The sequence below is a fragment of the Pleurodeles waltl genome, chromosome 8, assembly GCF_031143425.1.
Source record: "Pleurodeles waltl isolate 20211129_DDA chromosome 8, aPleWal1.hap1.20221129, whole genome shotgun sequence".
Taxonomy (NCBI): domain Eukaryota; kingdom Metazoa; phylum Chordata; class Amphibia; order Caudata; family Salamandridae; genus Pleurodeles; species Pleurodeles waltl.
Genome location: NC_090447.1, coordinates 28600943 through 28618739, shown reverse-complemented (window position 1 = coordinate 28618739; position 17797 = coordinate 28600943). Strand labels below are relative to the sequence as shown.

Genomic DNA, 17797 nt, shown 5'->3' with positions numbered 1-17797 from the left:
GTTATAAAGGTCATTTGAAAACCAGAGGGAAGAATGTATAGGCCTGGTCTGCTTGCTTTTAGGGGTGCAAGTACTTCAGTCTTGACTTCTATACTTTCTAAACTCACCTGTGGTGGAATTGATGTTTAGTTGAGGAGCTATGAGGTGTTCACAGGTTTGTTGACCTTGTTGCTCCAACGCTAAATCACCTAGGAAGATGGCGCTCACAAAGGTTATTAGTTGACGTAGTATACTCCAAGCATTCTTCATAGAGGGTGTTGTTTTCGCCCCTGGAAGGTGATAAATAGCATTTACTCCAAGACTGGGTCTTTGCAAGCAGTCATTTCAAAAGACAGACCTTAGATTGAGTGGTGGGGAGCAGGGGGACTGTATCTGTAAGTTACCTTGTTTTTGTAGATCACCTGTACTTCTCCTGCCTGACTTCACTATCACACAGAGGATATAGTAGTGAGGTGGAAGAAGAAAGTCTAGTATGTGGTTGGAGGAATCTTTAAGGCCAGTTTTTTTTAAGGATCATGATGTCCAGGTTATAGTGCAAGACTGTTTGTCTGCATAATGGCAATTGTGGAGTAGGGACGTTAGAGCTGAGCTGGTGGACTCTGAGACAACATGTTTAGTGAGGTTCGTGGACATGTGAATGAGGTTCGCAGATGTCCTCTTGGCTGATGCATGGTGGAATGCCTAGGGTAGTTGTGCCAGTAGAGGCTTGCTGTATGCATTTTGGTGTTCACTGTTTTTAGTTTGGAAAACCCAGAGCAGCTCTAGCAGCTAATGTATCAAGAATGCTTCTTAAAGTGCTAGATGGAGATTGCCTCTGGGCACAGCATATAGAGGTAGAGTCGTTCATGTAGTACATAGTGTCAGGTCCTTCCAGGGCGGTCAGACAGTAGATGTAAGCGGGTGCTCCCTTCGGGACAGTTACAGAGTAGGAGGGAGCAGCAGGCTCGCTGCATGGATTCTAAAGAGACTGCCACCCCCTCCCTGGCTATCGGGCAGTAGAGGTAATGGTGACACTGCTTATAAAAAATAGTGAAGCTTCTCCTTCTGTGCTCTGACTGCATATAGCAGGATCCCTGCAGGCGGTGTGGAGTGGTGGGTCATCTCTCCATGCTTGTATTACAGTCGATGTAATATGATCATTGAATGTACTGTACAGTGATAGACCCCCTTTCCAAAGGGGGGGGGGGGGCTCATAGTATGCAATATGTAGGGATAGGTTCCTTTTGCAGGATTCTTAGACAGTAAAAGTGGTAAGTGGGGTCACTGCATGCTGCCCACGGTTATGACTTTCCCACTGCAGGCACACAGTGTAGCTAGTAGGGCCATTCAAGCCAGGGCACAGTGATGGATCCTTCCCAGGGTCCTCAAACAAAATGGGTATCGGGCTCACTGCAAGGAGTGTTTCAGTCCTTCTCCATGGTGTTCATACAGTGCCTGTAACAATATATTTTCTGGTTGTTGTCCCTCATCCACAACAGTTGCATCGCCTGCGCCCCAATGGTGTCTGGAAGGGCCAGTAACACACCCAGGAGTGGTCCCCAAAGTGGGAGAGGTGGTGATTGTTTACACCCAATCTGCCAGCATTGGGGGAAGAAATAACTAGGGTATGAGACTGTAATTGGGATTTGGTGTAAGCATATGTCCCTCAGGGTGGGAGTTGGACAGGGGCTACTCTAGGAAGGAAACCCAGATGCTCACTGGGGTGACAACATAAACGCATGATGAGGTCAACCTTTACCTTGTGCCACCCACATTTTAATCAACCATTCCTTTATTTTGCCTACATTCAAAATGTATAAAAGTGCTTGACTCAAAGTGCTGCTTTATGGACTCAGGCTTTGACCTCTGTGAGGCACAGTGCCTACTTTGCAATTGAGAAAAAAGAGAATGCCCCTCACTCTGCTTACCCTTACAGCCTACTTTACCAATGAGCCAGTCATGTCCCATGAAGAAGCAAGACTCCGTATGTCATGACTTTGAGTTACAACTCAACGTGCTGTAATGTGGGAGGATCTAGAATGTGAATGATGCCTGGAAAAAGCAATGACTGATTAGGGGTTGACCGAATGGCCCTCTCTGAGTGTATTGTTTATTGATGGGATAAACCCGGCAGCGACAGCTGAAGCTTCCTTTAGGCAGACCTGATAATATATTTATATTAATTCTGACCGGTTACAGGGATAAAGGAAACTATTGATGTGTGCCGTAGTATTAGTTTTGATCTTGAGCGCTGGAAGCACACGTGTGCACCAGAACACTTAGCAGCTAGTTGAGGGTATCAGATGCACATATTAGTGATAGCTTTCATCATGTCTAGTTGCCTGCTGTTGATGAAATCAAGGTTCTGTCTTGTACACAGTGCTTCCTTTACCTCTCAATCGTTTTCTGTTCCAGCTGCGAGATTTCCTGTTGGTCTACAACAGAATGACAGAAATTTGCTTCAGTAGATGTGTCAGCAACATGAACTACCGGACCGTGACCATGGACGAGGTACGGCGCAGTGGTGCCTGGAGGGTTTACCCAGAATTACTGTATTATGAGATCATACATGGAGGTGCCAGATCATAATGACCTGTCTACTCCCCACAAATCAGCTGCAGGGAAACACCACTCAATGCATTAAACAATTAAACATGGAGAGCCCCACAGACGCCGATCATTGGCAAGCTCACAACCTCAGACACAAGTGTGGAAGGAAACGCACTAAAAAGACAAGTCATTCACAGAAGTACATTAAATAGAAACACTCTTACATAACTCTGGCATGCTACAATTACCAGGATTAGACCTGTGTAGGGAATGGGGTGTTTTGTTAAATACCAGTATGTCTCTTTATGGTTGCTTGGTAGCTCAAAATATAAAATGCATTGGTTCAACTGCGCATAGCCCTATTTGAGGCAGGCTGAGGTGCCTGTCAGAATGATGGCATAGTCAGTCCTCATCATTGAGGCATCTCCCAGTGTAACCCCTTTGGATGGCTGCTAGGTCCTGGTCCATCTAGGCAGGGGCTAATCCTGAAGATGCTTACTAGATGGATCAAAATGTCTTCAGATGGTTGGCCTTTTCGGAGGCTGGGCATTGGCCTCAGATTTCCAGAGTTTTCTACTGCTGGAGCCATGTAGCATGACCCCGTGACTATCTGCCAAGTTAGTTTAGTTACTGACACAAGAAGTAATGTGCAGTGAGGTTTTTCAGAAGTATGAATTCCACACCAGAGTGCCTCTCTTAGTTCAGATTTTAGTTTTCCATTGTTTCAATAAAAAATCCACCACTTTTCTCCTTAGGTATACGGTAGTAAGACCCTTCTTTCCAATGTCAGTTATATCTAGGGCTCCTTACTTTATGGTATTTATTTTTAAAAACATTTGTCTGTATTTGTCCATTTATATAGGTATTTTTTGGTCATCTGATTGGTATTTACTCATATTTATTTTGTGTTTTGAGAATAAATGAAGTTGTAAAATGGTTTAGTTCCACCTTTATTTAACTGGTAAACTTGCACTTACACTCGGATACCTGTCGCAGTTTACAAATTAAGCAGCCTAATATAAAAAAACACTACACCCACAGGTAAATATGAGCATTATATACAGATATTTTAACATATGCTTGTATGTAAGGAAATCTCATCATGTTTTAACTCCTTATGTCTGTCTGTCTGCTGAGCCTTTGATCTAGAATTCATGAAGCATGACACGGGGAGTCACTGACAAGAAGCAACATTTTCTGTATTTTTCTGCTTTTAAAAATAAATACGGATGGGAAACATATTGTTAGCTGTCTGTCAATATCAGTAAAAACTGGGAAAACTGGGAGACTTATTCATATCTGGTGTCCCAGGATTGACTTGTTCCCAGATTTCATTTTTCTTCAGGTTAACGTAAGGCTGGTCCTCCTTGAAATTTTGAACCTCTTGTTTCCGCCTTGCAAATATTCCTTCAGTTAGTGTTTTATTTTATTCCGTTTTTCTTTTCCTTCCTGTACATTGAACACCTCACAATTTTGACGATTGTGATATTTTATTCCAGTACCTGCTTCCAGTTCATTTCTTGCTCTGCTTTCCCATAGGGATTTTAGACACGACTGCAGCCTGAAATGCTGTACGGATTTACACCAAATTTGGCAGAAGGGTTGCTCTTGGTCCAGAAGAAATGTTTTTTATTTGGTGTAAATCCGTTCAGTAATAAAGAAGTAGTAAAAGAAAGGAGGACCAAATTTGTATATCTGGAGGCACGAAGAGTTCTCAAATGCTCCTGATCTTGTGCAGAGATCTTATTGGCTGCCAACACTTCAACCAGAAAGGAAAAAAAAAAAAAAGAGGACAGGGTATTGTTATCCTGCCCCCCAGCCTTGGTGCCGGGGTCCCGCAGGGTTCACTGTACCGCCTTTCTCCCCCCCCTCCAAAGACTTAAGAATGTTATTATTATTATTTGTTAATCAAAACAAAAATCATGGATGGACTGCATATTTCACTGTGATGTAAAAAACAAAAAAGAAATTAATCCAGCACGGTCTCCTGCGCTTGCTTTTAATATTGGTCCCAGGTGGCCCAGGCCCTGGGGCATTGCCAAAATATAGGAAGGGGGTGCAGAGGTCCCCTCTTAGGGTTTATCAAAACCTCGGGGACCGCAACCTCTCTGAGGCACTGTATATTATGTATGCGAGGGGAGCCTGCAGCACCCTCGCCCCCCTGGGGACCTCCACCTTCCTGTGGCAATCATTTTTGTATGTATGTGGACCTGCCCGCTCGCATCCCGGGGACTGCATTCTCTATGGGGCAAAGATTATTTTCAGATTATCAATAAGGCTTATAGGTCAATAGTTAGGGTATGCAAGGATCACCTTTTAAAAAAAAAAAAAAAAGTTCATCCTGGCTTCAGGTATCTCTACCTGTACACGGCTTTTAACTGCTGCCCTCAAGCTTGCTTTGGATACTTTACATTCCGTATTAAACCATTTGACTTCCTTGGCGGGCATATATTTCCTGGTATTAGTTTCTTTATAGAAGATAAGTTGCAACAGAAAGAAAAATGATTTATGAATCTGTAAGATCTAAATGGCAGTACCGGAAACATTTTCAAAATCTGCTAAGAAGGTCACAAATAAAGCATATATCTCGGTGTGCAATTTACGATTGGGCATAACGTGGTTGGGCAATGCTCCTGTGGTTATGGGCTAATAATGGTTCAGTGACAGATGCATGTCTAATGGTTTCAGTCCTACTCAGTGCATCACCAGAAAGAAATGGAAGCAATGAGTGGTGGTCTCTGTCAGAGCGGATATCAACTCTCATATCCTCCAACAGTGGCCACAACCTAGCATCTAAAAAAACATAGTAGATAAAGCTCGTATATAAACCACGTTTAAAAATGGGCACCGTGGGAGAGTCTGAGTGGGTCCAACCATTACAGGCATTAGTACTCCGGTTTACGATTATAGAGGTCAGCTGCAAGGCCAGACTTGTAAGATTGTACCTTATCTTTCCCTCTAGCTAAGGAATGTTTCACTACTCATCTTCAAGTCAAGGGAGCTCACTGATGCAAGGTGATGATTCAAAAGAGGTGTTAGTCACCTACCACTATTGTCTTAGAATTCTGTTGGTTGATTTCAAGTATATCATTTAAGAGGGTCAAAACGGGACTCCATACCCACAGGGTCATTATTCAGGGCCAATTTTAAACCTGATGGAAATTTGAGTAAAACGCCCAACATGTCATGAGAATCAATCTCTAAAACTGTGTGACTACAAGGCAAGTCGTTCTTTATTAAAGTAAGCTGCCCTCCACTTGCCCACCCGGTTTCCCAGATCTCTGGTTGAGAAACCATTTATACACACCCTAGACGTTGCCGAAGTCTATTGAAAGATACAAAGATCTAATTTTCCAATAGAAAGTAGCCATTCAGGATCTAATAATTTAAGAGTAACTCCAGCCAAGTCCCAAGAGCTGATAGGCTAGAATGATATTTAATATCTCCCTTTAGCTGCGAAACTATACAGGGGGGGACAACTGCGATTGTAACACCACCAAGTGAATTGAAATTCACCCCCTTGCAATTTTCCTGGGATTAAATGATATTCAGATATTCTGGTATCTTTGTCTCAGGCCACAGTGACCAATTCAAAGCAATGGACTTCCAGTGGATGCTCAGCCAGGTCAGATAGTCAATCAGCAGCATCCAAGTTTGAAGTCTCAAGCAATACGTCCTGGCAAGGTTTCAAAGCGCACAAATGGTGGGCGCTCCTACCAGGAACAGGATTGTCAGTCGGAGGTAGTAATTTTAACCTAATCGAAGTCTTAGTTGATCTGCAAGGTGACTTGTGCGTATTTTGAAATTCATAAGATTTTCAGCCAGTACTTATCAAAAAATATAACACAAATAGAGTCGCAAGTAGAAGGTTCTGTACGATGTCGCTTGACATATTCAGTGTCCGATCTTACTATGCAACAGCAATTCTGTGTGGATGTAAACCAATAAATGACTGTGTGTATGTATGTATGTATGTATGTATGTGTGTGTGTGTGTGTGTGTGTGTGTGTGTGTGTGTGTGTATATATATCCCTACCCACTGAGGAGACTGATTCCTTGTAGCTGGAAGATTTCTCATCCTGTGAGGCACCTTAGTGGAATATTGAGCAAGATCTGGGAAAGTCGTTTTTGGGCTTTGTGCATGAGCCAACAATTTAATCATCTATGTTGTTGAAACAGGCCCATTAAGGACTGCTGCACTGGAGCCTGAAATTTGGGGGTCTGACATTGCAGATCTTTAAAACCCATCTATGAAAGTTGAGCTGTAGATGCTTGACCAGGGGACAAGTCATTTTGGAAAAATGTTGTGGAGATGGCACCCTCCTTATAGCTTCAGCGCCAGTGTTACAATTATGCTATGATCTCCTGGGCCCCCGGCTGCAGGTGTATTTAGAGCAACATTGATTAGTCATTAATTTTGAGTCTTGCGCAGAGAGTAACTAGTAATATTTTTAGGTTATCTAGCTGTTGGTGCAACAAAATACTATCAGTGCTCTTTGTAGCTGCTTCTGCATTACCTGGGCACCCACTTGCATTTTTGGATGCAGGCTGCATTTGGGAAAGTGTCACAGAATCTGGGTGGAGGGTATTTGTCACCTCAGATATGGAAAAGGTGTGAACCTGTTGGAACATGGGACATTATGGATGATGCTTACTGTAAGACTCAGTGGGTATCTGGCTACTGTGACTCTTTCAGGGAAGGGGCTTGTAGGAGGCTGGACTGGCTTGTAGTGAGTACCAAGGGGTACTTGCACCTTGCACCAGGCCCAGTTATCCCTTATTAGTGTATAGGGTGTCTAGCAGCTTAGGCTGATAGATAATGGTAGCTTAGCAGAGCAGCTTAGGCTGAACTAGGAGACGTGTGAAGCTACTACAGTACCACTTAGTGTCATATGCACAATATCATAAGAAAACACAATACACAGTTATACTAAAAATAAAGGTACTTTATTTTTATGACAATATGCCAAAGTATCTTAGAGTGTACCCTCAGTGAGAGGATAGGAAATATACACAAGATATATATACACAATAGCAAAAATATGCAGTATAGTCTTAGAAAACAGTGCAAACAATGTATAGTTACAATAGGATGCAATGGGGAAACATAGGGATAGGGGCAACACAAACCATATACTCCAAAAGTGGAATGTGAACCACGAATGGACCCCAAACCTATGTGACCTTGTAGAGGGTCGCTGGGACTATTAGAAAATAGTGAGAGTTAGAAAAATAACCCTCCCCAAGACCCTGAAAAGTGAGTGCAAAGTGCACTAAAGTTCCCCTAAGGACAAAGAAGTCGTGTTAGAGGAATAATGCAGGAAAGACACAAACCAGCAATGCAACAACTGTGGATTTCCAATCTAGGGTACCTGTGGAACAAGGGGACCAAGTCCAAAAGTCACAAGCAAGTCGGAGATGGGCAGATGCCCAGGAAATGCCAGCTGCGGGTGCAAAGAAGCTTCTACTGGACAGAAGAAGCTGAGGTTTCTGCAGGAACGAAAAGGGCTAGAGACTTCCCCTTTGGTGGACGGATCCCTCTCGCCTTGGAGAGTCGTGCAGAAGTGTTTTCCCGCCGGAAGGACGCCAACAAGCCTTGCTAGTCGCAAATCGTGCGTTTGGCGTTTTTGGATGCTGCTGGGGCCCAGGAGGGACCAGGAGGTCGCAAATTGGACCTGAAGAGAGAGGGGACGTCGAGCAAGACAAAGAGCCCTCACTGAAGCAGGTAGCACCCGGAGAAGTGCCAGAAACAGGCACTACGAGGATGCGTGAAACAGCGCTCGCCGAAGTTGCACAAAGGAGTCCCACGTCGCCGGAGACCAACTTAGAAAGTCGTGCAATGCAGGTTAGAGTGCCGTGGACCCAGGCTTGGCTGTGCACAAAGGATTTCCGCCGGAAGTGCACAGGGGCCGGAGTAGCTGCAAAGTCGCGGTTCCCAGCAATGCAGCCCAGCGAGGTGAGGCAAGGACTTACCTCCACCAAACTTGGACTGAAGAGTCACTGGACTGTGGGGGTCACTTGGACAGAGTTGCTGGATTCGAGGGACCTCGCTCGTCGTGCTGAGAGGAGACCCAAGGGACCGGTAATGCAGCTTTTTGGTGCCTGCGGTTGCAGGGGGAAGATTCCGTCGACCCACAGGAGATTTCTTCGGAGCTTCTGGTGCAGAGAGGAGGCAGACTACCCCCACAGCATGCACAAGCAGGAAAACAGTCGAGAAGGCGGCAGGATCAGCGTTACAGAGTTGCAGTAGTCGTCTTGGCTACTATGTTGCAGGTTTGCAGGCTTCCAGCGCGGTCAGCAGTCCATTCCTTGGCAGAAGGTGAAGAGAGAGATGCAGAGGAACTCGGATGAGCTCTTGCATTCGTTATCTGAAGTTTCCCCAGAGACAGAGACCCTAAATAGCCAGAAAAGAGGGTTTGGCTACCTAGGAGAGAGGATAGGCTACTAACACCTGAAGGAGCCTATCAGCAGGAGTCTCTGACGTCACCTGGTGGCACTGGCCACTCAGAGCAGTCCAGTGTGCCAGCAGCACCTCTGTTTCCAAGATGGCAGAGGTCTGGAGTACACTGGAGGAGCTCTGGACACCTCCCAGGGGAGGTGCAGGTCAGGGGAGTGGTCACTCCCCTTTCCTCTGTCCAGTTTCGCGCCAGAGCAGGGGCTAAGGGGTCCCTGAACCGGTGTAGACTGGCTTATGTAGAATTGGGAACCTCTGTGCCCAACAAAGCATTTCCAGAGGCTGGGGGAGGCTACTCCTCCCCTGCCTTCACACCATTTTCCAAAGGGAGAGGGTGTCACACCCTCTCTCAGAGGAAGTTCTTTGTTCTGCCATCCTGGGCCAGGCCTGGCTGGACCCCAGGAGGGCAGATGCCTGTCTGAGGGGTTGGCAGCAGCTGCAGTGAAACCCCAGGAAGGGCAGTTTGGCAGTACCAGGGTCTGTGCTACAGACCACTGGGATCATGGGATTGTGCCAACTATGCCAGGATGGCATAGAGGGGGCAATTCCATGATCATAGACATGTTACATGGCCATTTTCGGAGTTACCATTGTGAAGCTACATATAGGTAGTGACCTATATGTAGTGCACGCGTGTAATGGTGTCCCCGCACTCACAAAGCTCAGGGAATTGGCTCTGAACAATGTGGGGGCACCTTGGCTAGTGCCAGGGTGCCCTCACACTAAGTAACTTTGCACCTAACCTTTACCAGGTAAAGGTTAGACATATAGGTGACTTATAAGTTACTTAAGTGCAGTGTAAAATGTCTGTGAAATAACGTGGACGTTATTTCACTCAGGCTGCAGTGGCAGGCCTGTGTAAGAATTGTCAGAGCTCCCTAAGGGTGGCAAAAGAAATGCTGCAGCCCATAGGGATCTCCTGGAACCCCAATACCCTGGGTACCTCAGTACCATATACTAGGGAATTATAAGGGTGTTCCAGTAAGCCAATGTAAATTGGTAAAATTGGTCACTAGCCTGTTAGTGACAATTTGGAAAGAAATGAGAGAGCATAACCACTGAGGTTCTGATTAGCAGAGCCTCAGTGAGACAGTTAGGCACCACACAGGGAACACATACATATAGGCCACAAACTTATGAGCACTGGGGTCCTGACTAGCAGGGTCCCAGTGACACATAACAAACATACTGAAAGCATAGGGTTTTCACTATGAGCACTGGGCCCTGGCTAGCAGGATCCCAGTGAGACAGTGAAAACACCCTGGCATACACTCACAAACGGGCCAAAAGTGGGGGTAACAAGGCTAGAAAGAGGCTACTTTCTAACACAACCCCCCCCCCCCCAAACGAAGGACAATAAGGCTAACCTTGGCCAGTTGAGACTTTATTGTCTAAGTGGTGATAAGTAGAGAGTAGCTCTGCAATAGACTGGTTACTCCCTTTATCATCCACTATATGGTTACTTCCCTGTGGGGATGTAAACCACCCTGTTTGAAGTTTTTTAGCTAACCAACAATGTGAAGATGTATTTTCAGAGTTTCTATCAGTAAGTTTTAGTTTAGAGCAGTGGGAATTATCCACTGAACCTATTTGTAATGATGGAAATGCCAGACAGGGATGCTGTCTCAGTAAAGCCATAGCTGGGCAAAAACTTTGTCCATATGGCTGGAAGAGAGAACAGGGATGCTGTTTCTCTTGAGTTGGAGCAGGGCAGGGATGCTGTCCTATGAGCTCCACACTAGGGCAGGGATGCTGTCCTAAGTGTTGTGAGGCAGTGCAGGGTTTCTGCACTAAAGTTTCTCTGGGAGGGTTGGAGGGATGCTCCATGTTAACTAAAATGGTGTTCTTTTTCTCACCAATGTTAGTTATCCCACAGAGAGGTACTTCTACCTCAGGGAGTCCAGCTTTGCCAGCTGATGATTCCCTTGGAACAGGTGCCACCCCAGGAGAGGTTTCTCCCACCACAGGAATGCTATCCTGAATGGTAGGGTGGTTAGGGGATACTGTGATACCCTTTTTACCTGTTGCTGGAGAGGGATCCTGAGTTTTCAGGCCTTCTCTCCTTTGCTTTTTCATTTCAGTAGAAATGAGAGGGAACAGTTCCTCAGGGATGCCCAGCATGGCTGCATGGGCATAAAACTCTACATCAGCCCAACCTGAGGCCTCTAGGTCATTACCTAAGAGACAGTCTACAGGTAAGCTAGGTGATACCACCACCTGCTTAGGGCCAGTAACTCCACCCCAACTAAACTGAATTATAGCTAAGGGAAGAAACTTAGTGGAGTTATGGACATCAATAATCTTATACTGTTGTCCAATGATGTGTTGATCAGGGTGCACTAGGTTTTCAGTCACCAAAGTGATACTGGCACCTGTGTCCCTGTAGGCCAAGGCCTCAACACCATTTATTGAAACTGTCTGCCTGTACTTATCCATTGTAAGGGGACAAGCAGCCAGTGTGGCAAGGCCAATGCCACTAGGTGTGACAGAAACTGTCTTGGGACTGACTACCCCAGTTTCTACTATGGACCCAAAAGTGAACCCAACTACACCCTTAACTTGACTGTTTTCAGCAGTCCCACCACTAGTACCACTACTGCTAGGGGCACTAGAGCTTGATGTATTAGTGGTGGTAGGCTCAGGGGGTTTACCTGGACAGGACTTATCCCCTGGCCTATGGCCTCTGTTTTTACACACAAAGCACCAAGGCTTTTTAATGTGTGCAGGTTGAGAAGAAGAGGAAGAATTAGTTTTATCCCCACCCTCTGAAGAGTGTTTAAGATTTGAAGTGGGATCTTTGGTTTTACCCTTATCCCCATGCTTATCTTGAGATTTTTCACCATCTTTCTTCTTATTGCCATCTGTGTCACCCCCTGTATGAACTTTTCTGTTCACCCTTGTTCTGACCCATTTGTCTGCCTTCTTTCCCAATTCTTGGGGAGAGGTCAGATCAGAGTCTACCAGGTACTGGTGCAACAAATCAGACACACAATTATTACGTATATGCTCTCTCAGGATTGTGTTATACAGGCTTTCATAATCAGTAACTTTACTGCCATGTAACCACCCCTCCAAGGCCTTCACTGAATGGTCAATGAAATCAACCCAGTCTTGTGAAGACTCCTTTTTGGTCTCTCTGAACTTTATCCTGTATTGTTCAGTGGTTAAGCCATAACCATCCAGGAGTGCATTCTTAAGAACTGTAAAATTATTGGCATCACTTTCTTTCACAGTAAGGAGCCTATCCCTACCTTTTCCACTAAATGATAGCCATAGGATAGCAGCCCACTGCCTTTGAGGGACATCCTGTACAACACAGGCCCTCTCAAGTGCAGCAAACCACTTGTTAATGTCATCCCCCTCCTTATAAGGGGGAACTATCTTGTGCAGATTCCTGGAATCATGCTCTTTTGCAGGATGACTATGGGGAATACTGCTGCTGCCACCATGGGTTTCTAAACCCAACTTCTGTCTTTCCTTCTCTAATTCTAAAGACTGTCTATCCAAATCCAGCTGTTGCTTCTTGAGCTTCAGTCTGGTTTGTTCCACTCTCAATCTATTGAGTTCCCTCTCTAACATTCTGTCATCAGGGTTGGTGGGAGGGACATTCCTAGATACAGAGGTATGATGGGAATGAACAGAAGGAGACCTGTCCCTTACAGAAGCCACCCTAACAGCTTGGTTAACAGAAACATTACTACCAGTATGGTGAGAATAAATGCTTTTGCTATGATGTGAGACAACACTATTTGTATGGTGTGGCTCATCATCATTACCAACTATGCTAGACTGTCTAGTAACGGGCAGGCTAGGAAGTTTCTTTCCTGAATCTTTTCCTGGGGGAGTCCCTGAATCAGATTGAGAACTATTAGGTACTTTTTCAACAGATGAGGCACCTATGGCCTTATCCTGTTCTCTAAGCATGTTAAGTAACAGTTCCAAGGAAGGATTCTTCCCTACACTCAAACCTCTCTCTATACAGAGACTCCTTGCTCTTTTCCAGCTAAGGTTGTCATATGCAAGTTTGGACAGATCAACATTTTGGCCTGTGCCAGACATTTTTTAGAGAGAGTTAAAGTGATAGTAAAAGATAAAAAGTTTGTCAGAGCTTTTTAGAAAGACAGAGAAAAAAACTTTTAAAACTTTTTAGAACTTTTTAGAAAGTTAGAAGTACTTTTCAGCACTTAGAAAAGAGTGAAAAGAGGAAATGCAAAACTTTTTGGCTATGTGTATATACACTGACCTTGTTTTGTATATTTTTCTCTTATGAAAAGTACAATGACAAGAGTGGTAAGTAGTCTCAAAGCACTTATCCCACCGCTGCCACCAATGTAGGAGGCTGGACTGGCTTGTAGTGAGTACCAAGGGGTACTTGCACCTTGCACCAGGCCCAGTTATCCCTTATTAGTGTATAGGGTGTCTAGCAGCTTAGGCTGATAGATAATGGTAGCTTAGCAGAGCAGCTTAGGCTGAACTAGGAGACGCGTGAAGCTACTACAGTACCACTTAGTGTCATATGCACAATATCATAAGAAAACACAATACACAGTTATACTAAAAATAAAGGTACTTTATTTTTATGACAATATGCCAAAGTATCTTAGAGTGTACCCTCAGTGAGAGGATAGGAAATATACACAAGATATATATACACAATAGCAAAAATATGCAGTATAGTCTTAGAAAACAGTGCAAACAATGTATAGTTACAATAGGATGCAATGGGGAAACATAGGGATAGGGGCAACACAAACCATATACTCCAAAAGTGGAATGCGAACCACGAATGGACCCCAAACCTATGTGACCTTGTAGAGGGTCGCTGGGACTATTAGAAAATAGTGAGAGTTAGAAAAATAACCCTCCCCAAGACCCTGAAAAGTGAGTGCAAAGTGCACTAAAGTTCCCCTAAGGACAAAGAAGTCGTGTTAGAGGAATAATGCAGGAAAGACACAAACCAGCAATGCAACAACTGTGGATTTCCAATCTAGGGTACCTGTGGAACAAGGGGACCAAGTCCAAAAGTCACAAGCAAGTCGGAGATGGGCAGATGCCCAGGAAATGCCAGCTGCGGGTGCAAAGAAGCTTCTACTGGACAGAAGAAGCTGAGGTTTCTGCAGGAACGAAAAGGGCTAGAGACTTCCCCTTTGGTGGACGGATCCCTCTCGCCTTGGAGAGTCGTGCAGAAGTGTTTTCCCGCCGGAAGGACGCCAACAAGCCTTGCTAGTCGCAAATCGTGCGTTTGGCGTTTTTGGACGCTGCTGGGGCCCAGGAGGTCGCAAATTGGACCTGAAGAGAGAGGGGACGTCGAGCAAGACAAAGAGCCCTCACTGAAGCAGGTAGCACCCGGAGAAGTGCCAGAAACAGGCACTACGAGGATGCGTGAAACGGCGCTCGCTGAAGTTGCACAAAGGAGTCCCACGTCGCCGGAGACCAACTTAGAAAGTCGTGCAATGCAGGTTAGAGTGCCGTGGACCCAGGCTTGGCTGTGCACAAAGGATTTCTGCCGGAAGTGCACAGGGGCCGGAGTAGCTGCAAAGTCGCGGTTCCCAGCAATGCAGCCCAGCGAGGTGAGGCAAGGACTTACCTCCACCAAACTTGGACTGAAGAGTCACTGGACTGTGGGGGTCACTTGGACAGAGTTGCTGGATTCGAGGGACCTCGCTCGTCGTGCTGAGAGGAGACCCAAGGGACCGGTAATGCAGCTTTTTGGTGCCTGCGGTTGCAGGGGGAAGATTCCGTCGACCCACGGGAGATTTCTTCGGAGCTTCTGGTGCAGAGAGGAGGCAGACTACCCCCACAGCATGCACAAGCAGGAAAACAGTCGAGAAGGCGGCAGGATCAGCGTTACATAGTTGCAGTAGTCGTCTTTGCTACTATGTTGCAGGTTTGCAGGCTTCCAGCGCGGTCAGCAGTCGATTCCTTGGCAGAAGGTGAAGAGAGAGATGCAGAGGAACTCGGATGAGCTCTTGCATTCGTTATCTGAAGTTTCCCCAGAGACCGAGACCCTAAATAGCCAGAAAAGAGGGTTTGGCTACCTAGGAGAGAGGATAGGCTACTAACACCTGAAGGAGCCTATCAGCAGGAGTCTCTGACGTCACCTGGTGGCACTGGCCACTCAGAGCAGTCCAGTGTGCCAGCAGCACCTCTGTTTCCAAGATGGCAGAGGTCTGGAGCACACTGGAGGAGCTCTGGACACCTCCCAGGGGAGGTGCAGGTCAGGGGAGTGGTCACTCCCCTTTCCTTTGTCCAGTTTCGCGCCAGAGCAGGGGCTAAGGGGTCCCTGAACCGGTGTAGACTGGCTTATGCAGAATTGGGAACCTCTGTGCCCAACAAAGCATTTCCAGAGGCTGGGGGAGGCTACTCCTCCCCTGCCTTCACACCATTTTCCAAAGGGAGAGGGTGTCACACCCTCTCTCAGAGGAAGTTCTTTGTTCTGCCATCCTGGGCCAGGCCTGGCTGGACCCCAGGAGGGCAGATGCCTGTCTGAGGGGTTGGCAGCAGCTGCAGTGAAACCCCAGGAAGGGCAGTTTGGCAGTACCAGGGTCTGTGCTACAGACCACTGGGATCATGGGATTGTGCCAACTATGCCAGGATGGCATAGAGGGGGCAATTCCATGATCATAGACATGTTACATGGCCATTTTCGGAGTTACCATTGTGAAGCTACATATAGGTAGTGACCTATATGTAGTGCACACGTGTAATGGTGTCCCCGCACTCACAAAGCTCAGGGAATTGGCTCTGAACAATGTGGGGGCACCTTGGCTAGTGCCAGGGTGCCCTCACACTAAGTAACTTTGCACCTAACCTTTACCAGGTAAAGGTTAGACATATAGGTGACTTATAAGTTACTTAAGTGCAGTGTAAAATGGCTGTGAAATAACGTGGACGTTATTTCACTCAGGCTGCAGTGGCAGGCCTGTGTAAGAATCGTCAGAGCTCCCTATGGGTGGCAAAAGAAATGCTGCAGCCCATAGGGATCTCCTGGAACCCCAATACCCTGGGTACCTCAGTACCATATACTAGGGAATTATAAGGGTCTTCCAGTAAGCCAATGTAAATTGGTAAAATTGGTCACTAGCCTGTTAGTGACAATTTGGAAAGAAATGAGAGAGCATAACCACTGAGGTTCTGATTAGCAGAGCCTCAGTGAGACAGTTAGGCACCACACAGGGAACATACATATAGGTCACAACCTTATGAGCACTGGGGTCCTGACTAGCAGGGTCCCAGTGACACATAACAAACATACTGAAAACATAGGGTTTTCACTATGAGCACTGGGCCCTGGCTAGCAGGATCCCAGTGAGACAGTGAAAACACCCTGGCATACACTCACAAACAGGCCAAAAGTGGGGGGTAACAAGGCTAGAAAGAGGCTACTTTCTCACAGGGCTTGACTGTTACTAGTTTCTACAAGGTTGTTGAGGGAACTCCCTTGGGCCGTCTGTATCCCTGTCATTATTAACATGTGAAGGTCTGTTTTTCTTAAACATGTCAGGATCTTTGGTCTGGCTTGACCTGCCACCTCATAGAGGTTGCCTTTGTACTTGGTATAGATTGGATTTCTTCAATTAAATCATCAATGTTCTCAAGAGTACAGTCTCTTGCAGCATTAGTGGGCGGGCCTACAGTTTCCCCAAACTGATTTCTTTGATATTTTAGCAATTGTAGGAGATTTCGAGCTTTCTGTAGCCTTTGCCCTGCCCATTATATTAGTATTAATCAGTGGTAACCAACAGTAACAGGCAATGTGAAAGTCCTTGTAGTTAGTGATTCCATATGGATGAGGGAGTGTCTGGCCTCTTTTGGGTGGTGTTGGGCAAAGGCTGGCCCGGCCATGCCCTGCGTGAGTCCCGCTCTGCAGGAACAGTAGTGCGCTTAAGAGCACAATGTCATTTGGTGGCATGCTCTGCCACAGTGGTGACTGGGGGACGTAGTCCCACCCTAGTCCAAGAGAGTTCAGGCGTGTTACCGGCGTGCCAGTGAGCGGGCTGGAGAATCACCAAGTGAGACCACACTATGACTGTTTCATTTGGGCTCAACTCCGACTTCAGAGAGGGAATAACTTTGAGGGACCATAGTATCAACGGTAGAGCATCAGGCCTTCGCAGATTAGTCTCTGAGCATATCTAAGATGTTGTGTTCTTGAGGGTACCATTTTTCCTTTCTACCTTGCCTGCTCATTCAGAATGATATTTATAATTGTAATTACTACCCCTGACCAATCAATCAATCAGTCAAAAAAATTATTAAGCGTGCTACTCACCCGGAAGGGTCTCAAGGCGTGTTTGGGGGGGTGGGGGATGCCATATTACTGCTCAAAAAGCCATGTTTTTAGGAGCTTTCTGAAATTCAGGAGGTCCTGGGTCTTGCGTAGGTTGGTGGGGCGGGAGTTCCATGTCTTGGAGGTGAGGTAGGAGAAGGATCTGCCTCCGGAGGTGGTACGTTGGATGCGTGGGACTGTGGCGAGGGCAAGGTCACCAGAGCGAAGGAGACGAGTGGGTGTGTGGAAGTTCACTCATTTGTTGAGGTAGGCTGGTCCTGTGTTGTGGAGGGATTTGTTAGCATGGATGAGGACTTTGAAGACGATCCTTTTTCTGATGGGCAGCCAGTGAAGGGATCTGAGGTGAGCGGAGATGTGTTTGTGGCGTGGGAGGGTGAGGATGAGACTTGCGGCTGCGTCCTGGATACGCTGGAGTTTCTGCTGAAGCTTGGCTGTGGTGCCAGCGTAGAGGGCGTTTCCGTAGTCTAATCTGCTGCTGATGAGTGCCTGGGTGACGTTTTTTCTGGTTTCTATGGGAATCTATT

At 46.2% G+C, this 17797-nt stretch overlaps 1 protein-coding gene across 1 annotated transcript in view; it reads left to right on the top strand.

Moving 5' to 3' along the window:
- TIMM10B (translocase of inner mitochondrial membrane 10B) overlaps nt 1–17797 on the top strand; it is a 40432-nt gene that overhangs the window by 16980 nt on the left and 5655 nt on the right. Inside the window, exon 2 of the mRNA XM_069203647.1 lies at nt 2395–2490. Within this exon, the coding sequence (XP_069059748.1) occupies nt 2395–2490 (96 nt within the window). The remainder of the gene's footprint in view (nt 1–2394; nt 2491–17797) is intronic.